Source organism: Zingiber officinale, chromosome 4B, assembly GCF_018446385.1.
Source record: "Zingiber officinale cultivar Zhangliang chromosome 4B, Zo_v1.1, whole genome shotgun sequence".
NCBI classification, from domain to species: Eukaryota; Viridiplantae; Streptophyta; class Magnoliopsida; order Zingiberales; family Zingiberaceae; genus Zingiber; species Zingiber officinale.
Genome location: NC_055993.1, coordinates 107,103,626 through 107,128,704, shown reverse-complemented (window position 1 = coordinate 107,128,704; position 25,079 = coordinate 107,103,626). Strand labels below are relative to the sequence as shown.

Here is a 25,079-nt window from a genome sequence, read left to right as displayed (position 1 = left end):
CATTTGAAATTGTCAACGATTTAAATTAAAATTATCATAAATTTTAAATTCATTTTTAAAAAAAAAAGATGTTCATTTGATATTTACAAAAAAAAAAGAAACTTTTATGGCCGAAACATATAAACAGCAAGATCCATCAAGACGTAAAAGATTTTACTGCACAGATGGGATCAAATGGCAACTGAAGAAGCAGCAACATAGCATTGTAATAAATTGTAATAAAGGACCGTCCCATGCGCAAAACTTTCGTCAATACATAATCCTGAAGAAGATTGTATATTCTAAAATTGAGTCGAACCCACTGTAGTTCAAAACAATGTTTTTATATCATATAAAAGCATGCTATAAGTGGAGAAGACAACACCTCGGGCCATACAACATTGCCGTGCTAATTGATAAGTTAGACTAACAGAATATAAATCATCCAAATCTACAATGGGAAGACAGTGGCAAGGTAGGTAAGAACTCACAGCAAACAATAGACGGGATTCATCACTGAAGCCGCTATAACGAATCTATTGGAAAATTGGAACGATATGTATCGAAGCCATATCATACTTTCAGGCAATCCAGTGTCACCTAAGCTTGGTTTCCTTGCTTCGAAATGAAGATAACGAGAAGAGAGATCGTGGTGCTGCAAATATTTACGAAATGGGTCAACAAAGATAGTTGAAGTGTCCAAATGATTATCTTACAACAAACTTGCAACTGAGATTTTATCATTCAGCATATTAGCAGTTGTTTGTCGGGAACTTTGAAAAAATTGTCAAGAATCAGGGTGCTTTTGTTACCTTTCAGGGAGCCCCCACCCAGATGATCCTCTCTAAGTTTGAAATTTGCAGGAGGGTTTTGAATGGAGCTGCGTAATGATTCAGCTGCATAAACCAACCGTGTTCAGCAATTTGCTCATTGTAATCAGAAGAATCTTTCAAATGTTAATAGCTGGTACAGAAAGAACGAGTAAAAGGTATGGATTGAGAGTTCATAGAAATATTTATAACACAAATGTCAGCATGAGAACTGCATCTTGATTGGTCGGGATCTTAGAACTATAACATTGTCAACTTGAGATTCAGAAGAAAGAACGAGTAAAAGGTATGGATTGAGAGTTCATAGAAATATTTATAGCACAAATGTAAGCATGAGAACTGCATCTTGATTGGTCTTAAACATTCCATTCTAAACAATCATTTACGAAAAAAAAAGGTGTTACTTTGTTAGTTTATGCATACATCTTTAGAACTATAACATTGTCAACTTGAGATTCAGAAGAAAGATCTTAGGGACCTTATCAATGTTTGCATCCTCTGCACAATAAAAGATAAAGCTCAATAATTAATGTCAATCCTGCCCGAATCAATAAACCTACATGGAGAACAATGGCAAGCAGAAGAAGAGAACGAGTCATTTACTGCTATTTTTTTAAAAAAAATCATTTTCCTAAAAAAAAAAATACCTAGACCTAAAAAAAATTTTCCTTTAATTATGATTTTCTTTTGCACCAAAAATTGGAAAATCTAGAAAATATGTTTTCTGGAAAAAATTTTCAGTGAAGCATACGGGCCATAAGATCACATTGAAGAAATCGAAGTCGTTCAAAGGAAATTCATGCGAAAAGGAAAATATTTCTACCTCGTTCAGAAAACATCTCTCCTTCATTAAACCCATCATGGACAAGTGGATAACCCATTCTAGACTTTCTCAAATCTTCTGTTGGTCTGTTTGTCACATCACGACCATCTTCAGTATCATCATCACCTTCAGAAGCTGTTGAGGCAGAAACCCAATCCGAGACTAGAGTCTCCGCACCCCTACTCTTCCTTCCAAATTTCAGTAATCGTTTGAACCCTTTTGTAACATCCTTGCGCGATTGTTGTGATGCATGAGCAGCAATCAAAGGCATATGAGCACTTCCCCATTTTTTTCTCATCCAAGCAGCATCTGCCTCCAATGGGTTTAATGGATTTAAGGTCCATGATGCCGGACTGCCGATAGGTGAATCTGCACAAACATCAATATCTGATGCCTCAGGGTGCACATTAAAGTTCCATGATCGAGGGCTTTCTCCTGGTGGCACTTCTGCATTCCCTGCAGAATGCTTATTGGGGGAAACGGGAGCTGTACTGTAATCTACTTGGGAAAGTGACTGAAAATCACCATCCTCTGAGCCAAAATCATCGGAGTTCTCATATTCTTGACTACACCTTAACTTTTCACTATCTGCATCAAGCAGATAGTCAGCAGGCTCAGGATCTTCTTGAGCAGATGATCTCTCATGTGTATCTTTATCCAAATCAGGTGAGTTGCCTTGCTGAATTATACCTGAAACAACAGAGGCTTTAGGATTAGAAATGCTAATTCCTGAACTAGGAGCGGCACCTTTCCCTTTCCTGACAAACAACTTCAGCTCCTTGCTCTTTTGAGCTTCATTGGTAAAAACTGTATCTGCATGTGGCTTATCAAATCCAGTGAGTGCAGTATCAGGAATATCAGAATTGAGAAGAGAAAGGTCCTCCAATTCACCAGGCATTGCAGCACTATTTCTCATGGACAGAAACCTATGTGACTTGTCTTCCATAACATGGTTAGTCTCTTCAACAATGCTCTTGCTTCGAGAAAGAATTTTAATTCTTTCTCTTTTATTTACCCTGTTAATTGCTGTTGATGGTTTTGTATTTTCCTTTCTGAAGTCAGTGAAGTTAGGAAGTGATTCAGAAAGAGGATTTTCAGTTTGTGATCTGTTCTTTGTGGAAACTAATTTGGCAGATTTAACAGAAGGCTTAGGATTTGAAATTACTGTTGTCCGAGGTGTGGAACAAGACAAAGCTTTGTTAGGCAAAAGCTTCGTGCTTTTAAAATGATTATTAGCAAACAGATCATTATAAGATGTATGTTGGCCTTGATCATATAGTTTATCCACGTCTTCCTCCTCTTCAGCAACAGATTCAACAGCCTACAACCAGAAAAAATTGCTCCACTAAATAATTTCCGTAAAATATCAAGCTGAGGCTACTGATTAGTGCCCAAAAAATTCAATGGATTATCAGATGGTATTGGCAACAATAAACAATATAAACTGTTACTTGAACGCAGTACAAGTACCTGACAAAAGTATGAATCTAGGTTCAAACATGTCATGATACAGCAACAAACAAGCTAGGTTGCCATCTCTTTACCTATCTGCTACATTGCTTTGTTTTAAGTTTTATTTCTAGCTAATCTGAAAAAGAAATTAATTGGTCACTGGAACAGTTCACACAATTGTGATAACAGAACAAAAAACCAAATAGACACAACTGATTGCAAATCCAGAATCGCTAGAACCGTACTAAAATAATTTGGTGCAGATTAATACTCAATCAATTAGACAAAGATAACATATGGGCAAGTCACACTAGAATCCAACAATGGCTAAAACTCTAACTTAAGCTTGTTACATAGTTTATGATGTCAACCATATATACATAAATCTAAGGATGTAATTACTTTCCAACTGGAAATTTGTAGGCAGCTAGATCTATACTGTAACAATTCTAGATAAAGTCAGAGATTATGTACAATAATAGTGAATATGCATAATAATGAAGGATAATTAGAAGAGAAACTACATATCAATACCTCATTTTGTCTTTTTCCAAAAGATCCCACTTTTTCTGCCCAAAGATATTTTTTTTTTGAAACCTGTCTAGCAGCAGATACTGTGTATCTTGAATTCATTTCAGCCTGACTGTGTTCTAGACTGTCCCGCATTGCCTTCATTTTCGCTTCCTTTTGAGCCCTTTTTGTTTGCGACTCTACCACTAGCTTAGCATCCCGTTTTTGCGTGTATGCATAATACAACTTTCCTCTTGAATCATTTGATGAGCTGAAGTTGTCAAATTTTTCATTAGCAGAACCATAGTCCTTTTTATCTGCCATTGGTTTTAGAAATGTGGCATCTGTTTCCATTTCCTTTTCAGAAATTTCCCTCGTGGATTTCTTAAGCAAGTGATCAGGAGGTATCATTGCATGTCTTTTATCCATAGCCACAGGAACCTGATCATCAAATTCCACAGGTGTGCTTCTTCGATTATTAGCTGTCTGATCAATAGCAGTTCTGAGCTTGTGCGCAGCAAAAAGCTTTTCCAACTCATTAGCCTTTGTTCTTAGTTCATCATTTAAGTCCTGATTTCCTTTTGATTGTTTCATAACTTGAAGCTGTTCCTTGTGATGGGTAGAAGGTGGCTCAACTACATTCTGTGTTTTCTTAGAATTCCTAGAAAGCAAAGCTGGCACAGAGTTTGTTTCATTATTTTTTAATTCCTCTATGTTTGTCTCACAAACGGATAATTTTTGCTGATTTTTTTTGTCCATGCTATAGGCATATTCTTTTGTTTTAACTAGAGAATTTCTAGAAGTTACATGTGAGGCAGGAACATTTCTTGCTCCAGCTTCCTCCATTTTTACAGGGAGAGTTTTCCCCTGGGTTTGAGAAGTCTGTAAATCACTTTCTGAATGTGAACTTGATAAAACTTTCAGCTGAACCTGAGAACCAAACGGACCTTTTGCTTTCACTTCTACACTTGTCCTTCTCCCAGATGTCGAGGATTGGTTGCCTAATTTTGCTTGATTCTTTGTACCAGCACCATCTGTGCCAAGAGTTTCTCTGGTCCAAGGATGTGCAATTTCTTGATCTCTCCGATCAAGTTGCTCGGTGGCAATAGATCGAGTTTGTCCTACTTCAAGAAGTGTTATTTGATCTTTCATTTGAAATTGGTTCCCTTCTTCTGACTGTAAGGTAGATATTGCGAGATTTAGTGAATCAGTATCATTTCTGTTTACTGGAAGGGTTTTTTGGTGTACAACCTTACAATTTTTATTGTCAATTCCCATTTGTTCATCCTGTCCTGTAGAAGCACTGACACAGTGCTTGCCCTTCTCTACATCTGGCCTTTTCTTGTTAATAGAGGACCTGACACCTTCATCCTTGTTTCGATCTCCATCACCAGAAAATCCTTTGTCCTCGGAATGCAATGAAGGTGAAGTATCTGTTGTTCTTTGATCCAACCAGCATTGTGATGTGACAGTATCCCTCAATCCTGCGGCCTTGGTCTCCTCAGTTTTATTTCTCAATGGAAGCTGTAAGTTGGTAGAAGTAGGTGTTTCAACAGTGCTCCCACTTCCTCTAACATCATTCATACTGTTACTGGTGCTGCTGGTAAGATCAATGCTCATGTCACTAGCACCACTCCACCTTCTCAACACTGACTTCTCCGAAACATCAGAAGAGAGCCTCCTATGGCCTTTACCTGATATTACCCTATTGGCACCTGCAGAAATGATATTTCCAGAGTTTGCTGACTGTTCCTTTTGTTTGCTTTCAAACATGTTGATTCGGTCCTGGACACTTAGCCGTCTAGATCCCCCTCCATCCTGCCGAGATGGCTCATTAGCTGATGAAGCAGAGGAAATAGGCTCCTCCGACACTGCCTTCTGCCGCAGGATGGACATGGCTTGCTGAGTTGCACCTGAAAACACTGTCGACACTGTCCTTAATGTTTGGCTGTTAGGTTTCTGATCTTGAGGATCACCACCAACAGGAGGTTTACTAGCACCAACTTGCAACTCTGGCTCATCTGTTGACATGTCTGAGCTTGAAGAGGAACAGAGGTTCTTGTCTGCAAAGCTTTTCAAATGCTGATGCAGAGACTGTGACTGATGGGCAATAAGATCGGGATACTTTTGACAAAGGAAAATGAATTTGTTGCATGCCTCACTGTTGACAATATACCATGCATCAGTATGAAAATTGCAATATGAGAGAAAGAAGAAATGATATACTGATAGAAAAAGAAATAAGTCACCTTGTCTAACAAGAATCACAAACTCTTGTGAAATTTAATGAATATGAAAAATACAAAGATCCTAGCATACATGAACTATGCTGTCTAGATTAGTTGGAGGCATTCATATCTATGAACTTTGATGTTTTTACCACTAATTCTTATAACGATGTTTGCTGATTAAGCTTGATCAGCTTTAACAGTTACATTATATTTGTGCACTAACTTTTATTAGATAACCCAGATCAAATAAGGCATGGTTCTGTTGACAACTAACAAGATGTTACAGCATTGATCATGTTTGACTTTCAGGAAGTGAAAAACACAACTTACTTCTGGCAATGGCTTACCTAGATGACATGAAGACATAATAAATACTCCCATCACAATTACTAGTCGATGGCTTACCCAGATAACATGAACACATAAAGCACGGTCCCATCATAATTACTAGTCAATAGATTCTTCATATCTTGAAATTTGATGGTTTAACATTTGAACTGGCATTACCATTCTACCTCACTAGCAAAGTAGGAAGCATACAAGCTATATAAACTGGCAGAGCTCTTGATATCACTCAACAAATTGTGGGTCTTGTACTAAACAAGATACAAGGATCTTGGTAGATATCGTACCAATTCTGCAGTCCCAGCCAGCCAGGACATGGACAGGACAGGTATTGCCTGGTCAGAAGCAAACTGACAAATTAATTGGTTGTATCATATTTCTCTTGTGATGTGTTAGCTAGCCCTATGCCACCACAAGCTGAAGGGAAGAATGTATGGAGAATGTGTAAATAGAATGTGCCTGTGCACCCAGTCTCCACAGAACAAGTTTTAACATTGCAATGGTGATGCCACTAATCCTTAATTACCTTGATAAGGCCCAGATCATCATCAGCATAATGGAAAACATCTTTTCCCACGAGATAGATGAAGAAATATCATTGTCAATAAATAGTTACAAAGAAATGGATCCAAACTATTGAGGTTGCATTCAAGAAGAGTTACTCCTGAAGAAAAAGCCTAGAGCATTCAAATTGATAGAAGAAATAGGAAACAATAACAAAAATAAATTGGCTAACCAAGCTTTTTTTTTCTCACTGTATGCTACATCTATTATAAATTGAGATATCATTTCTCATTTAGCAGGAAAAAAAATAATACAAGTGATTTTGAGTTCCACTACTTACATTAGACGAATTGCACCAAAATACTCGGCAAAGAGAAGAAGCTCAGAGACATTATCAATAGAAAATCCAGCAGAACAAGCCCGAGCACACGCTTTGGCCAGGTCTTGCTTAAGAGTGACAAGCCTCAAATCAATGGCTCTTAGAAGTTCGTTCCTGACAACAAAACCATAATGAGACTGATAAGAAAAAGAATTAGCTATCCAACAATCTTACTAAAGCTTTTGATTAATACATATTAGAAAATTTTGGAGCGCATTCAAGGAAACTGATTGGCAAATTATTTTGAAGTTTCATTAGCAAATGCTACAGTTATTTTGAGAAACTAAAATGTAGGAAACTATGGGGTTCTATGAATGAAATCACACATTTTATTTTGAGTGCCGGAAATTCTGTCATTAAAGTCCTTGATTTAGTCATAATTTCAGGAGTATGCCAGGATCATTTTTGTAAAGATATACAAATTAGAAAAAATAGGACAGTATAATATGTCAAATATTAGCTTTATTTAGTTTCCTTTTCATTAGTTTCCTTTCCTATTGTAAATTCTCTCTATAAAAGGAGAGCCTTGTACCTATTCTAGTTAAGTGGAAATAATTATTTTCCTCATATTTTCTGTCTTGGTATCAGAGCAAGAAGGAAAAAAAATATATATACAACAACAATAAAATTGTAGTAGCCAATATCAGAAGTCACGTCCAAAACCACTACAATCCCTTGTCACGATAAAACCCTCTGAGACCCTGCAACACCATTCTAACTCTCATTCAGTCCAAATCACCACCATAATGGTGACAACTTCCTCCGAGGGTCGCAATCTGTCCGAATGTATATTCGTGGGTAAGGAAAAATCAGTTACATCACAGATACAAAAAGGCTCTTAATGTTAATGATCCACTACATGCCACATGAGATGCTAAAAACTCTATGGTTATGACATGGCTAGTCAACTCTAAGGAGGAGAATATAAGTACCAATTACATGTACTATCCTACTGTAAAAGAGTTATGGGATAATGTTAGTCAGATTTATTTTGACCTAGGAAACCAATCTCAGGTTTTTGAATTGACTTTAAAGTTAGGGGAAATTTGTCAAAGAGATGATTCCGTTACCAAATACTTCAATTCGTTGAAAAGGCTGTGGTAGAATCTTGAACTCTTCAGCACATACAAATGGAAATGTGCTGATGACTACAACCACCACAAGAAAACTATGGAAAACAATCGTATTTACAAATTTCTTGCTGGTATCAACGTTGAATTTGATGAAGTACGAGGAAGGATTATTGGGAAACCTCCTATCCAATCCATTGGTGAAGTATTTGCCGAATTCAGAAGAGAAGAAAGCTAAAGGAGTGTCATGCTGGGAAAAAGGAGTACCAATGAGTCAATTGAAAATTCTACCTTATTCACTGATGCTACCTACAAGACTGCAAATTACCAATGTAGGTCTGATGATAAGCCACGAGTTTGGTGCGATTTTTGCAACAAGTCTCGGCATACACGTGAGACATGTTGGAAAATTTATAGCAAACCTGCCAACCGAAAAAGCAATAAGCAAGGAGAGAAGAATCGTAGAATTCAATGAAGTCAACTCAGGTTCCTTCAACAAAGAGCGGATTAATCAATTCTTGAAGCTGATAAAATCCAACTTCTCATATGGTATTCCTAGTGTTTCCTTGGCACAAACAGGTAACAATCCTAAAGCTCTCTCTTGTTTAAACTCCTCTCTGTGGATTATAGATTCTGAAGCCTCATATCACATGTCTAGTTACTCTCACTTATTTAATATTTATTTCCCTTATTCTGGAAATGAGAAAATTAGAATTGTCGATGGTAGTTTTTCACCTATTGCAAGAAAAAGACATTAAACTAACCGAGAAAAAATCTCAATTCAATTCTTCATATTCCTAAATTAGCATACAACCTTTTATCTGTTAGTAAACTATCTAAAGATTCTAACTGTTGCATTATATTTCTTAAATCACATTGTGAAATTCAAGACTAAAACTCGGGGATGATGATTGGGCGTGCTAGGATGATTGAAAGTCTTTACTACCGGGATGAAATACCTATTAGTAATAAAAAAGCTCAGAGCTTTAACAGTATCAAACAAACTCGATTTGAGAAAAAATAATACTGTGACACTATAGACTAGGACATCCTAGTTTTCTTTATTTAAAAAACTTATTTCTAGAATTATTTAAAGGCATTAATTGTTCTTCTTTACATTGTGAAACTTGTATTTTTGCAAAATCTGATCGCTCAACTTATTTGCCAAAGATTTACCAAACCTTCAAACCTTTTTATTTGATTCATGCTGATGTTTGGCGCCCATCTAAAACTACTACTCTTTGTAGAAAAAAATAATTTGTAGCATTTATTGATGACCATACGCGTTTATGTTGGATTTATCTGATGAATAAAAAATTCTGAAGTGAGAATTTTATTCAAAAATTTTTACACTGATTGAAAACCAATTTCAAACCAAAATTTGTATTTTATATTCTGACAATGGAACAAATATTTTAATGAGAGCTTAGGGTGATTTTTTGAATAAAAATTTTTTTTCATCAATCTACTTGTCGGGATACCCCTCAACACAATGACATTGTAGAACCAAAAAAAAATTTACTTGAAGTAGCACATGCCATAATGTTTTATATACGTGTTCCTAAGTATTTATGGGATGAAGCAATTTTAACCTCCTCTTATTTGATAAAGATACCTATTAAGGTGTTAGAATACAAAACATCTCTAGATTGTCTTAAAAAAAAATTTCATGAAATAAAATTGATTTTTGATTTATCTGTCAAAGTTTTTAGATGTACTGTATATGTTCATGTGCCATGTCAATTTCGTTCAAAACTTGAACCACGTGCAATAAAATACGTATTCTTGGGTTATTCACCAAACAAAAAGGGGTATAAGTGTTTCGATCTTCAAACAAAAAAATTTTATGTGAGCACGGATATGCCTTTTTTAGAAACAAAACCCTATTTTACCAAAAATTCTCTTCAATGACGACAAGTAAAAGACAATTTTTGGGGCATTTCTATCCCACTTCCCAATATCATTTTTCTGGACAATCTTGAAAATAGTCACTTACCTCTACAAACTGATCACCATGATCTAAGTCCGGAGCCTCAGGTTTATACCAGGAAGAGATTTCATTAGAAATAAAGACTCAAATATCAAGCATCCACAACACCAGTCTGAAAATTCGAGCTTTGGCATCAAAATTTCATGTAACCCTATCCCAAGTCCAACTTTGATTCCTCCCATTGTGCCTAATTATTCACCTACTATTCCTGATCTATATTCCTATAGCAATTAGGAAAGGTATTCGAAATTGCACTAATCATCCTATTGCAAATTATTTTTTCCTATCAAAGACTATCAAAAAAACCATAAAGTTTTTACTTTTAGGATTTCACACTTGTTTGTTCCAAGGAATATACAGGAAGCTTTGGATGATCCAAGCTGGAAATTAGCAGTCATGGAAGAGTTGAATGCTTTAAAGAGAAGTGACACTTGGGAGATAGTTGATCTACTCAAAGGTAAGAAACTAGTTGGGTGTAAATGAGTGTTTACAATAAAATGTAAAGCTGATGGAAGTATTGAAAGGTACAAGGGTAGACTCATGGCTAAAGGCTTCACTCAAACTTATGGAATTGATTATCAAGAGACTTTTGCTCCAATTGCTAAGTTAAACTCTATCAGAGTCCTGTTATCTCTTGAAATAAATTCCGATTGGTCACTACATCAACTTGACATTAAAAACGTATTTCTCAATGGTGATGTAGAAGAGGAGGTGTTCATGAGCCTACCGTCTAGATTTGAGAAGAGACTTGAGTGGAAAAGCGTGGAAGTTAAACAAGACATTATATGAACTCAAACAGTCACCAACAGTGTGATTTGAACGCTTTGAAAAGGCTGTTATCAGTTATGGCTTCTTGCATAGTCAAGCAAATTACATAATATTTTATAAACATTAAAAAAAGGTAACGTTGTTATTTTTTGATTGTTTATGTTGATGACATTTCTTAACTGGCGATGATGAAACAAAATTAGCAGTCCTAAAGAAGAAACTCACAAAAGAATTTCAAATTAAGGATCCGAGAGTCCTAAGTTTTTCCTCGGAATGGAATTTGCAAGATCCAAGGTATATTTGTTAATTAAAGAAAGTATATTCTTGATCTCCTTAGAGAAACATGTTTGCTTGGGTATAAAATGGTTGAGACTTCAATTGAGCCTAACTTGAAGTTACAAGCTGCTAAGGCCCAAGGACTATATCAGAGACTCGTAGGAAAATTGATTTACTTGTCTCATACGTGGCTTGATATCACTTTCACAATTAGCATGGTAAGTCAGTTCATGCACTCACCAAGAGCGGAACATTTCGAGGCCATATATAGGATATTGAGATATTTGAAAGGAACTCCAAAGAAGTTTATTATTCAGGAAACATAGACATCTTCAAATAGAAGTATACACAGATGCAGAATGGGAAGGAGTGTTACGGACAAGAGATAAACATCAGGCTACTGTTCTTTTGTTAGAGGGAACCTAGTTACATTGCAAAGTAAAAAACAAAATGTGGTAGCCAAAAGTAGTGTTGATGAAGCATAATCTCATGGAATCTGTGAGGTGATGTGGATCAAAAGAATTCTTGAAGAATTGAAGCTTATTACTCAACTCCTATGAAGGTTTATTGTGACAATAAAGATGTTATTTCCATAGCTCAAAATCCAGTTCTTCATGATTGCACAATGCATATAGAAGTGTATAAACATTTCATCAAGGAGAAAATGAATAATATGCATGACATATCTTCCAATAGATGAACAATTAGCTGATGTATTGACAAAGGGACTACACAAGAAACAATTTGATAAACTTACTAGCAAGCTGGCTAGAAGATATCTTCAAACCAGCTAAATGGGAAGTGTTGGAAATTCTGTCATTAAAGTCCTTGATTTAGTCATAATTTCAGGAATATTCCAAGATCGTTTCTTATATGAATATAGATTGTAAAAGATATACAAATCAGAAAATATAGGAAAGTATAATCTGCCAAATTTTAGCTTTATTTAGTTTCCTTTTCATTAGTTTCCTTGTCTATTGTAAATTCTCTCTATAAAAGGAGAGCCTTGTACCTATTCTAGTTAAGTGGAAATAATTATTTTCCTCATATTTTCAGTCTTTGAGTATAAAAAAAACCCAGTGGTATGTATAAGTTGAACAATCTTTGACAACCACTAGATTTCATAATTACATTTGATAATGAACATTGTGGTTATGACAGCAGCCAGGCATATGGACAGCTCTTACACAACCCCAATAGGAAACCTGATTTGCTAGTTTAGATACAGTGCATCTACAAAAAAAAAAAAATCTGCTACCTTAACAACCCCCTAGTGCCGGCCCATATGGAGGGAGCTAAACAGTGCATCTACAAAGAGAATATTGCCAGAGGAGATTGGATTAATAAACACACAGGCAAGAATCAAATAACTCTAATTCTTGCAGTGATTTGGTGATTGGAAAATTGATTTACTTAAGCTGTTATTTTCATCCCTTGTATGTAGTCACACACTATTGCTTGGGAATGATGCAGCCACTTAAATTACTTGAACTTGGATGTCAAGTATTTAACACGGGTACAGATCTAAGTGTTTGAGACTTTATTTTCTAAAAGTGGGGAAACAAGGACCTGGCTGAAAAAAGACCCAAAATTTAACCATGACAGTCAAACTTGTTTCCCTACATAGGAACAAATAGCGGTCTGTGAAATCAGATCAGGGCACTGTGAGTCCATTATTTAATAAGACTTAACACTCTCACCTATGGATAGTACCATAGTTTTATACAATTATTCTTTTAACCTAAGGGAAACAAGACAATAATACAATAATGACCAATCATTTCTTTTGATTGGTTGGACTAGAAACAGATTTTGGATTCATCTAGACAAGCTCAAAATTTGAAAAAAATGCAGTGTGGCAAAGTCTGACTGACCAAATTTTACATTTTATTTTATTTTTCCTTTTGTTTGTTTCCTTTTGTTTCTTACTAAAATGCGTAATGGCCAGGGGTCGATTCTCAGGAACTGACGACCTAAGGTTTACCCCGCCATGCGCCTATGGCCTGTGTACCTGCATGAACCTCCCTCTATATCCGTGGGGCCGGCACTAGGGGGGCCGCTAAGGTAGCGGATATCTCTAGTTGGAGAAATTGGAATTGTGAAAAATATCCAAACATGTTGGATACCTTATCCTGCAAATCTAGCATCATGGTTTCAAGTGCCAATTAAGCATAGTGAAAACATATCATCTTGCCACTGTGCCACTGAACAGGTAAATGCCACTGTGTTGCTTGTTATAACACAATTTTGATAGTCCTAACTGTGACAGTGCCTCTCTGCCAATCCGCCCAAAGCAGGCTGGGACATGAAGGTTTTCTTCCTATAACTTGTTCTTTGATTTCAGTTGTAGGTCGCAGGGATGAAGTGATACTATAAAACAAGTAGGGATAGGAAGAGAAGAAACATCATCTGGACCGCCACCAACAACAAAGATGAGTAACACAAAAGTTGGAGAGATTAAGATGTATCAATATCCTATAATTGTATTTATTCCAGTTTTTGGCAGCCAGTCCAAGTTCAACTCATTAGTTAGCCAGATACATGGAGAAACTACCTCCAACATCAAATATCCAAAGAGAATGTTTATCTTCTCTTTGAAAATTATGAGTGATCTCACTAAGATGTTGCATGACCAAATGCTCTCATCCGATGTATGACGATCATTTTTGGTATCAATAAGATGTGATAATTTTATCAAATGATAGTTATATTATTGTGACTTGTTCCTCAGTTGTTGTTGACTTATTATAATTGAAGGTAAACAAGTCAAGTAAAAAACAATTATAGGATTATAAAAAAAATTAAGTTGATCTCAGCAAGCTTTGAAGTGTGTCAAGCATCAACATAACATGGTAGCAAAACCATTTTGGCTTAAGCCCAAAATTGACACAAAATCATACTTTAAACCTTGTCTAGCACTATTGTCGTAATTGTACAATTCATGATTTATAGATTTTTATCAATATAATACAAATTGGATGTAGAAAGACATTATATCATATATAATTATGATTATTTGTTCTGATTTAATATGATTACATAAGAATCATATTTGGGGAAAAATGAAGTCGTTAAGAAATAAAAAAACTGACATATTAAAGTTAATCCTAGCCACAGTAATTAAAGCAAGTTGTCAAGTCCATTATAAAAGGGGGAAAAGTAAAATTTTTATTGCTTGATAGAAAAAGAAAGGTGAGTGGAATGTTGGGGCAGATAACTTAGAATATGTGGAAACTCAGAAACAACCATGAGGTTGGACTCTACGCTCAACATTGATGAAATGATGCAAATCTTGTCACATTGAGACCTGAATTGACAGCCGAAGTGGAGTTAACAAGGCTGAGAAGAAGTCCTTTTCTCTTTCTCGCTTCGCTTTGCATTGTTGGTGTCTTTATCTTCCTCTCTTCAACTATGTTGATGGAAGTTGAGGAGATAAGTGTCAATTCAACTTTGCATTGTTGGAGCTACATGAAGTAGAAATATACTGTATTTGTTTGTCTAGGTGAGATATGAACCTAGTTAATCAATAATATTATTAAACATGTTTTACAATGCCAAAATATAGTAATCTTTTTAACCTATCTCACATTTTGTCAGCTAAATCTTATGATTCACAATTCAAAATTTTATCATAACAATCATGATTGAACCTTGATTTAACAAACTTTGAATCTAGTAACTCGCTGCTAGGACATATAATTAAATAATTAAACAAAGAAATAGGGCCAAAAGGCAAGTTAATTCATTATTGAATGGTACATACTCCATCCATTCAAATACTGAGCTAACAGTTCATAAAAAATTCAAAAAGTTCTTGCTTCATAAATTGTTTCATAGGTGTAATCTTAATGAAAGATTGCCCACACAACTAGAACAAAAAATAAATATGTTGATCAAAATTTGCATGATAAGCAATAAAAACATACTTTGTTACATCTGCATCTTCTACAGAATTGATAACATCTTCACCTGCGAGAAAAAGCGAAAGATATTATCAAGCCAACAAGAGATCACTTTATATGCAATAACCTGAGGCCTAACTAATTTGGTGAAGATGATTCTACCAAACTAGTTAGGGCTCAGGTATTGGTGTCAGTCGTATGAATCTCATTCCACCAATAAAATATGTAAAGCTATATGCTAGTAACATCTAGATGTTTTAAATCACTTTTCAATAGGCTAGTAATAGAATTTTCCTTGTTCTCCCTTTATGCCTCATGTCTTCAAATCATGGGTGTCCACCACTTTGACCCATATAAGTATGATTAGTTGTACCAAAGTCACATAAAACTTCTCTTTTTGTCCAAAGACAATCACATAAGTAAAGTTTAGAACCTTTTCTATGTCCATTTTAGTCACTCATTATCCTATTGGTTATATCTTCATCAAGATCTCCTCATTCAATATTGGATAAAAGATGCAAAAAATTTAAGTCATGATTGCCAGATGGTTAATAATTATCAAATTGGGAATATAGGTGAACTAGAATTTAAAGGAAGAAAAGAAAAAAAAATATTAAGATATATTTCAAAAGATGTTCAAAATCTTAAAAAGATGCATATTGTGCATATTAACATTGTGCAAATAGTCAATAATGGCATAGATAAAATTAGATAAAAAAACAAATTTATTATCAAAGTATTAATAATATCATATTATTGTTATTATTAATCATCATATCAGCAATTACTTACTACTATTATTTGATAAACTCATATTATAACTTTACATGTTAAATCTACTAGACAATTATCAAATAATAAAACATTATTCATAAAGAATTATAGATAACAACAATCGATAATAATCAAAATAAAAATGATCTGTATTGTTATTATTGAATAAAACTATATTATAGATTATCGAACATACTTTTAGTAAAACTGTATTATAGTCCAATTGGGCCCATAATTACCTCATAATCATATTTTAATTAAAAAGGAATTTTAGGCCTCCATTTATCAAGAGAGATTATTTTTATGTCGCAATTCGTTATAGCCTCTCTCAATAGATAGTGAGCAAGAGAGAAGATTGAGGCATCAGACTAGTGAGCAGCAGATACCTAGTAAAAATTCTTAACTTACGGGGTCAACCTTACAAACAAGCAAAAAAAAGGAATGCAACAAAACTTACATGATGGTCTTAAATCTTACACTTAAATTGAACATCTATTTTTCTTACTTACAAGTAGTCAAATATGAGAATTCAATACACGTGTATGTAGGTGTTCAGCACATCATTTTCTAAGTGGGGATCACAGTGACTCTATATGCAAGGGTCTGATTTTAGACACGAATACTGAGATGCAACAAAACATAAATTTTATTACAAAGATTCAAGTATTATTATAGTCATGGCTTAATATGAAAACAAAGAAGTTTAAATCTGACCATTGGATTTCCTAGGCAATTCAAGTCTCCATGGGATAATGTTACAAGTGGGAGACCACTGGGTCACTATCTAGTGTTTGGTTTGCTGAGATAAGCGGACATACTATATCCAGATAAGGAAGCCTATGTTCACATAAATCTTGTACCTTCATGCAAGCATCAATTCCTAAAACACATCTTGTTTGTGTGTCATGTTGGACCCGTGGGTGTTTTGATGTGATCAACCAAGTTGGTTAGGTCCTGCTGTGTTTGATCTGAGTGTGCAGGAGCTTAGGAGCGCAGGAAGTCGAGCCGAGGGGCTCGGTGCGTCCGAAGGACGAGAGAGCTGCGGAAGAGTACACCGGTGGGCGAGAAGAACATGCGCGGCGTTCGAGGGGCGTTAAGCCGGAGAGGAAGACTGCTCGAGGAGAAGGCCGGGAATTGGGTTCGAGTGAGCCCTATTCCGGTTGGCCGAAATCACCCAAAAGAACGGAGTGTCGAAAGCTGAAGAAAGCAAGCTGGAATTTGAGCTGCCAGCTTGGAGGCGCCTCCATCAGGCTTGGAGGCGCCTTCAGCTTGAAGGCGCCTTCAGCCTTGTTGAAGGCGCCTTCAACAGGTCAAACTGACCGTTTCGAGCTGCGGATAAAGTTTTATCCGCTCAACCCTTGGAGGCGCCTTGGACCCTTATTGGAGGCGCCTTGGACCCTCGAGATCAGATTTCCAGAGGCTATTTAAAGGCCCCTGGAGCTAGGAATTCAATACAACTCAAGCAATCAAGTGTGTAGCCACTCTTAGTAATAGTTCTAAGCTTCCAAAGTGTAAAAGGCTTCTCCGCTTTCAGTAAAGGAGATTCTTTTTAGTGCGCTTTTCATTGCCCTGGATTAACAACCTCCTTGGTCGTAACCAGGTTAAATTCCTGTTTCTTTTCTGTTTATTGCTTTATTACTTTACTGCTTTATTTACTATTGCACTAATTGAGTTGAAAGCACGAGGAGGGTATAGTTTAAATTTTGTTTTCAGCAATTCAACCCCCTCTTGCCGGCCTCCGCTGCACCTACAATTAGTATCAGAGCCTGATCGCCTCAGAAGGACTAACCGCCAACTGAAGCACTACGATCAAGACGATGGCCGGAGCGAACATCCATCCCCCGAAGTTCGACGGAGACTTCGCCACATGGAAACGCAAAATGGAGGTATTTTTTAAAACTGAATTTGACATTCTTTTAATAATGAAATATGGCTATGCAGTTCCGAAAGATAAGGAGGAAAACACCTGGACGAAAAAGGAACAAGCAGATTTCGTCGCCAACGGGAAGGCTGAGTTCCACCTACTCAGCGTTCTGCCGCCTCAGGAAGTAAATCGGATCGGAAGCTACGACTTCGCGAAAGATCTCTGGGAAAAATTCCTGGAGCTTCACAAAGGTACCTCCGAAGCAAAGCTAGCGAGGCGCGACATCCTCCGGACCCAGTTGACGAACCTCCGGATGAACCAAGGTGAGAAGGTAGCGCAACTCCAAGCGAGGATCAAAGAGCTGATAACTCAACTCAACAACCTTGGAGAAGAAGTAACGAACCGGGACTCGATCCGGTACGCGCTCAACGCTTTTCTGAGAACTTCCGATTGGGCCTCCTTAGTAGATGCGTACTACATCTCTAAGGACTTTGAGATAAGTACGTTAGAACAATTATTTTCTACTTTTGAACTTCACGAATCTCGAATTGCAGAGCCCAATGGAGTGGAGAAGACCAGTCAGAACATTGTCTTAAAGACAAAAATAAACGGTTCTGACTCAGAAGCCTCAGTCGACGAATCCGAAGCGGCACTACTGGTAAAACGCTTCAATAAATTTTTTAATACTAATAAGTTTAGATCGCAGAGGCATCAACGAAAGAAAAGAACAATTCGTTGATACAACTGCAACGAAGAAGGGCATATCAAGGAGGACTGCCCAAAATTAAAGAGCAAACAGAAGGATAAGGAAAGGAGCAAGAATCCAGCTCGACCCAAACACAACTTAAAGGCCACGTGGGATGATTCGTCGTTCTCCGAATCAGAAGTCGAAAAATTCTCGGGGATAGCACTGATGGTCAACCATCAGCTAGAAGAAACGTCTAGCTCAGAGATGAGCATCGATGAAGGAGGAGGAACCTCAGAAGAAGAAAGCAGCAGTGACAGATCAGGTAAGTAAGGTACGCAATCTAACCCCGACTCAGTCTTTTAAATTTATCAAGTCTCTGTCCAAAGAATTAGATCAATTAGAAAAAGAAAATAGTGAATTGAAATTGATCCTTGCAAAAGCATGTCCAGTAGAAATGTATGATAATTTAAAGTTAGAAAATTAAAAATTAAAAGTTGAAATTGAGAAATTGAAATATCATGATGCATGCTTAAATAAATTTCCTAAATCAAAATTAAGAATTTATGGAAAATTAAATTGGTACATTAGAAAACACCAGGGTCAACTTAGAAAAGTGCTCAAAAATCATGTACCCCCTAAGTTCCTGACCAACCCTGTAGGAAGGAATCTTTATTGGGTTCCAAAATCTTTGTTAGTTTAAATTTCTCTTTTAGTTAAAAGCTTATAATGAGAAAGTTAAACATTGAAATTCTTTATGGAAGCTTTGTCTAAGGAAGTGGTTGTTGCTCCAATAACCAAGAAGGCCTAGTGCCTCGCCACGACCTGGAAGCTAAAATATTGAAAGAAAATGTTTATTAACTTTCTGAAAAAGCATTAAACAAGAATTAAATAATGCTTTGAAAGTTTTTCAAACATTTTTGAAAAATTCTAAAAAAAATCGATTTTGACTTAGAAATTATTATGAAAATTCAATTTTCTGAGATATCATTTTTATTAACTAGAAATTTTCTAAAATATTTTTTTGAGTTATCCCCTGTTTTTGCTGTGATCAAAGGGGGAGAGATTAGTACAAGGTTTACAAGTTTAGGGGGAGTTAGGAAAATTAAAATTTTTGTTTTCTATATATTTTTTCTAAAACGTGTTATATATTGTTGCAATTTTATTTATTGCAAAACTTATGCTTAACATGTTAGTTTAGTAATTTTCTTTAAAATTACTTTCTGTGTCTGTTTTTACCCTAACTTGAACTTGGGTTGATGCACATCAAAAAGGGGGAGATTGTTGGACCCCGTGGGTGTTTTGATGTGATCAACCAAGTTGATTAGGTCATGTTGTGTTTGATCCTTGTGTCTGAGTGTGCAGGAGCTTAGGAGCGCAGGAAGTTGAGCGGAAGACGTAGTTAGCGAGAAGGATGACACCGAAAGGGAGCCGACGGGCTCGGTGCGTCCGAAGGACGAGAGAGCTGCGGAAGAGTACACCGGTGGGCGAGAAGAACGTGCGCGGCGTTCGAGGGGCGTTAAGCCGAGGAGGAAGACTGCTCGAGAAGAAGGTCGGGAATTGGGTTCGGGTGAGCCCTATTTCGGTTGACCGAAATCACCCAAAAGAACGGAGCGTCGAAAGCTGAAGAAAGCAAGCTGAAATTTGAGCTGCCAGCTTGGAGGCGCCTCCATCAGGCTTGGAGGCGCCTCCATCTTGAAGGCGCCTTCAGCCTTGTTGTGGGCGCCTCCAGCTTGAAGGCGCCTTCAGCCTTGTTGAAGGCGCCTTCAACAGGTCAAACTGACTGTTTCGAGTTGCGAATAAAGTTTTATCCGCTCAACCCTTGGAGGCGCCTTGGACCTCTATTGGAGGCGCCTTGGACCCTCGAGATCAGATTTCCAGAGGCTATTTAAAGGCCCCTGGAGCTAGGAATTCAATACAACTCAAACAATCAAGTGTGTAGCCACTCCTAGCAATAGTTCTAAGCTTCCAAAGTGTAAAAGGCTTCTCCGCCTTCAGTAAAGGAGATTCTTTTTAGTGCGCTTCTCATTACCCTGGATTAACAACCTCCTTGGTTGTAACCAGGTTAAATTCCTGTTTCTTTTCTATTTACTACTTTATTACTTTACTGCTTTATTTACTATTGCACTAATTGAGTTGAAAGCACGAGGAGGGTATAGTTTAATTTTTGTTTTCAGCAATTCACCCCCCTCTTGCCGACCTCCGCTGAACCTACATGTCACTCTCTTGTCTCCTACTCATCACCTCATCGGTGTGCATGGTGATTGCCCCTTCAACATTTGCAGGAAATTATTGTTAATCGAGGGTCTATGCCAACGCCATTTCCTTTGTTTCCCTTATCATGTCTTTGTTAGTTCCTTTCACTGGCATGGGTTTCTTGTGCCCTTCTTTTGGGGGGCAAATAAAGGAAGTTGTTAATTTCCATCAAGTTGCAATTGCACCTGGAATGCACCACCTGATAACTGACTCCATGCAAAAGCACTGTATAGATTAATTGTCACACAAGTTCCATGTGAGATGGAGAAGAATAGATCCAAACCTCTAAAAATAAGAAATAGGGAGTTTTTTTTCCATCCTTTCAATTTACTTCCAAATGGAGACACAAATGAGTTTGACCCTTCATTCCCATGGTGGATACATATTTCATCTCACATCATTATCAAAGTTGTATGTTAATTTCATAGAGGGAGGACAAAGGAAACAAAGGCTATCATGAAATGCATAAACTCAGAAAACAAAAGAAAAGAATAATAAAAGATTTAGGTACACCTCATCAAGAAAAAAAATAATCATTATGTAGATATAAAGGAAACAAAACTAAGCTTACCTGGTCTACAAGAAAGTGTATTTCCGATACCCTGCATTACAGAGTAGTTATTTCAGCATTATCAAAATGTAAGCAAGTCTAAATCCAAACTAAGTTCCATGATCAATGGGACTGCCTGTGAATATATTCGTCTGGCGCCTTCCAACTGTGATATCTCTGCGTCACAGGTGATGGCTGACTCCAGCACCTCAGGAGTACTGACAAACCGAACAAACCTGCAGCCAATAACTATTCTAAGCAAATTGGACAGAAGATTCTAACAAACACTGAAGGATCAAGGAGTAAAACAACCCGTAGCTCATTGCCTAAAGACCTAATTTGATCAACAGTGATTTATGACATTATCTCAACTGAACCTTTCCAGAGTTCCTTTATTAAACCATCCGTGGCCACTCGTTGATCCGTCAACTTCCAGTTTTATCATCTCGTCTGAACACGCAGCCTGCTCTTCTGCAACCTTCAAATGTGTGAGAAATGGCTTTAAGAAACCAGAGGCAATCTTCTCGGTCCTCCCATTTCCAGATACAAACAGCTCGCATCTGCAAGATGTGTTTTTTTTTCCCACTTCAAGCAGCTAATGAAAATTGAAACTAAAACTCATCTTGAAGGTGGATTTCACCTTGACCGCCTTGGCGATAGCTCAAATACAGCACAGTCGAGAGGAGTGTCAGAGTCCATCTTCTTAGCCTGAAAAAGCTCTTCCTTATCCGTTCAACAGCAACACCACACGATCAAAAAATCCGAAGCCCTCGAGCTCTACAATATGGCAGACACGCGACCTATCCAGTAAAATCGGTTGCCATGCCAGTCTGATTCCACGAGCCACACGATAAAACAACAAAAATCACAACTTGCAAACCTCATCAAGATGGAAGCTCGATTCAGATCTACTAGATCAAGCCAGCAAAGTGACGGCCCACTCTGGAATCAAAACCCAGAGAAGACAACAACGAGCATTCGCTTAGATTTAGCCGACTCACCACTGACTACCACAATGCCGGAGCATCGTGAGGCAGGGAGTCCAAGGACCCCGCGACCGGCCGATCGTGTATTTGAGGCGCTGGAAACGAGGAAGAGCCGTAGGAAGGTGTCAAGAATGGACCTCGTCGGCTTCTCCAGGCGCCTTCTGCCTCGATCTGGGATCCCAGCAACCGTGGGCGGGGTAGGTAGAAAGAGATCGAGAGGTGAGAGCAATGGAGGAAGGTCGGAAGACCGACACGGAACGAGATGAGGACAATGGAGAAGAGAAGCGGCAGGAGGCAGGGGAGGCGGTTGCTTTACTCTTCTGCCGCCCGCTATCTGCTCTCCTCTTACTCAAAGAGAAGTCGAAGATGAGAAGAGAGAGAAGCGAGGAGTGGAGGAGTTGAGGAGAGAGAGTGCCGTGGCATTTCATGGACAGCTTTTTTTAAGTAGCTCTAGATGGATTAGAGTACCGAGAATGCCTCTGGAGGCTCAGAAATTTACACGAGCACCCATAATAAATCAAATATTTCAATTTTCCGGTCACATTATCAATTAAATATTTTATTTTTTAAAATATTATAAATATTATAATTAAATATTTTATAAATTAAATATTTATGAGATCCATCACTATCAAATATTTTAAATTTTACCATTAAATATATATTTTAAAATTTTTTTATTAAAAAATAAAGAGAAACTGATGATTTTTCTTCCGTAATATTCACTTTCAATAAGGAATATTTAAATAAGCAAATTGAATATATAATATATCGGCAATTTATGAAAGGACACACCTAACTTTCCATATCCACTAAAAGTATACCATACTTTAATAATTATTAAAGGATATAATAATTTATTTGATTTTCCTATTATATTCTTCCCGCCAGACAACGATAACATCTCTCTATCCACTCCCTCTTTCTCTCACTATCAATTTTTACTCGACTACAATTAAATTTTTTTTTTTTCAAAACGCCCAGGATTAAAAATAATAATTAATAATAATCAAAATTTATTGATTGACGAAAGCTCCGATTACATATATTTTAAGCCCTTTGAAAATATGTCATTCATTATTGTTTTTTATATTAGCGGGTGATGATGTTTTCAAAAATGAATTTAAGTTAAATAAATTAATAAATGAAACAAAGGATGAGAGAGATTTGTTTTTTATGATTATAAAAAGCGAAAAGGTTCATTCCCAATATTTTCACCATCTCATCCCAGGCTAAGGAGATGAATCATGAAAATTACTAATCTTTAGAATAATGACTAGTATATAAAAGAGATATTATTTATCTCGATTTTACTGAGATTCGAATCTCATATCTCATGATGACAACACCTCATATACTAACCACTAGATTATTCCAAGAAAAAATTTACTTTCCATGAGTTGAGAGAGGAGGGAGTGGAGGGTGGGAGAGAGATTGCATGTGATTGATAGAAGGGGTAGAATGGAAAGATCAGATAAATTTGTATGTTATTTAATAATTATCAAAGTATTATATACTTTTGGTTTGATTTTGGATCAATCAAGAAAATTAGACGTGTTTTTTTTTTTATAAATGATCATATTAACACGGAATCCAAGTGCTTTTGATTATTTCATATCCCTATTTAAGAAAGCCGCTCAACTGAATAAATCTTCATGATTTATCTTTTTGAACCATCCATCTTAGGTGGATTGCTTAGCTGAGGACTTCACTTTTTACCACCAGTAAAATACAATTTCATCTATTCATATGCAAGTATTTAATATAATGTTGGGCATTTTCAAACGTTGATGATGTTTGAATCACTAATGATGGTGGGTGGTACATTAAGATTCATCTTGTTAAATCTAGAATAATACTAAAGTCTAAAGGGATAGAATTTGATTGGTTAGAATAATTTTTTTAAGTTATTATTAAAGGTGCCCAAGTAATACTATATTTTATGAGTCAATTATATACTTTTTCATTTATTTTCATATTTAATTTCAAAAATAATAACTAATTATTTTGTATTAATAATATTTAATTAATTTTTAACTAATTTAATTATTTTGTAGCTAGCTAAATTCAGACTACTAGATTTATCGATCTATTTAATAGTTGGTCTGTGAAATCTGACTAGATCGCTTTTGGATATTGGATTAATAAAAAATATATATATTATGTGACGTTACCATCCATTTTAATTTTTTATTCTACTCTTTAAAAATTTATCATTCTTAGTTTACATTATGAATCTAGATTTAAGGATATAAATATATATTAAAAAAAAGAACAAACTCTACAATTAAATATTTTATTATAGTACCATAGCTCGGGATGATATAAATATATTAAAGATGTTTGGAGGAGTACATTAATTTTAATTTAAAATTATTCAAAAATTTTCATATTCATCTGATAATTTTTTAATTAAATTGATCATCAGTCGAAAATTTAAAAATGGGGGTAGAATTCATTATCGATGTTAGATTATCATTATTTTAACATAAATTTGATCTCGACTTTAGATCACCTGATCATTTATGATAATCTTGAGTTATTCGTCTAGATCTAAACTATTATTTAAGAGATAATAAATAAAAAAAAATCACAATCAATTATAAATCAATTATAATCACGCTTAAATCACAATTACAAATAGTTCCTCCCATCTATTTTTTAAGTTTTTTTTAATCAGAGATGTGCCCTCCCAGGTAATACGAATTTATATATATTAATTAAATAAATAAATTCGTATTACATGAAAGATCATACTTATTTCCAACCCTATCTAACCTTTGAGATCGGCCAATATGAAAATCAAATCGTCCGTTCGATATCAATTCAACGGCGATCGCTTAGCTCCGCAGAAGGGAACTATGCGACCATCGTATTGGCCTACACTCGGGCTCTCTAGAGAGCG

The 25,079-nt window shown here is 36.2% G+C and overlaps 1 protein-coding gene across 4 annotated transcripts; it reads right to left on the bottom strand.

The window, feature by feature from the left end:
* Nucleotides 1-304: 304 nt before the first annotated feature.
* Nucleotides 305-22,584, bottom strand: LOC121975930. 4 transcript variants are annotated; one of them, XM_042527863.1, is made up of 11 exons: nucleotides 22,069-22,584; nucleotides 21,829-21,988; nucleotides 21,566-21,748; nucleotides 21,325-21,424; nucleotides 21,210-21,240; nucleotides 15,084-15,126; nucleotides 7,015-7,167; nucleotides 3,619-5,755; nucleotides 1,633-2,953; nucleotides 792-875; nucleotides 305-634 (listed from the first exon to the last, which is right to left on the bottom strand). In XM_042527863.1, exons 2-11 carry the CDS (start codon nucleotides 21,885-21,887, stop codon nucleotides 576-578), a joined length of 4,170 nt encoding a protein of 1,389 aa, XP_042383797.1. In that variant the 5' UTR covers nucleotides 21,888-21,988; nucleotides 22,069-22,584; the 3' UTR covers nucleotides 305-575. The 4 variants fall into 4 exon arrangements, with proteins under 4 accessions (XP_042383797.1, XP_042383798.1, XP_042383799.1 ...); XM_042527864.1 differs by having other exon boundaries at nucleotides 21,829-21,965; XM_042527865.1 differs by having other exon boundaries at nucleotides 21,829-22,018; nucleotides 22,190-22,584.
* Between the last annotated feature and the right edge of the window lie 2,495 nt (nucleotides 22,585-25,079).

Coding starts and splice junctions, on each gene's coding strand:
- LOC121975930 (XM_042527863.1), bottom strand. CDS start 21,887: ATGGACTCTGACACTCCTCTCGACTGTGCTGTATTTGAGCTATCGCCA. Junction 5,756..7,014: donor TTTGGTGCAATTCGTCTAAT/GTAAGTAGTGGA, acceptor TATTGTCAACAG/TGAGGCATGCAACAAATTCA. Junction 635..791: donor GGGTGGGGGCTCCCTGAAAG/GTAACAAAAGCA, acceptor AAATATTTGCAG/CACCACGATCTCTCTTCTCG.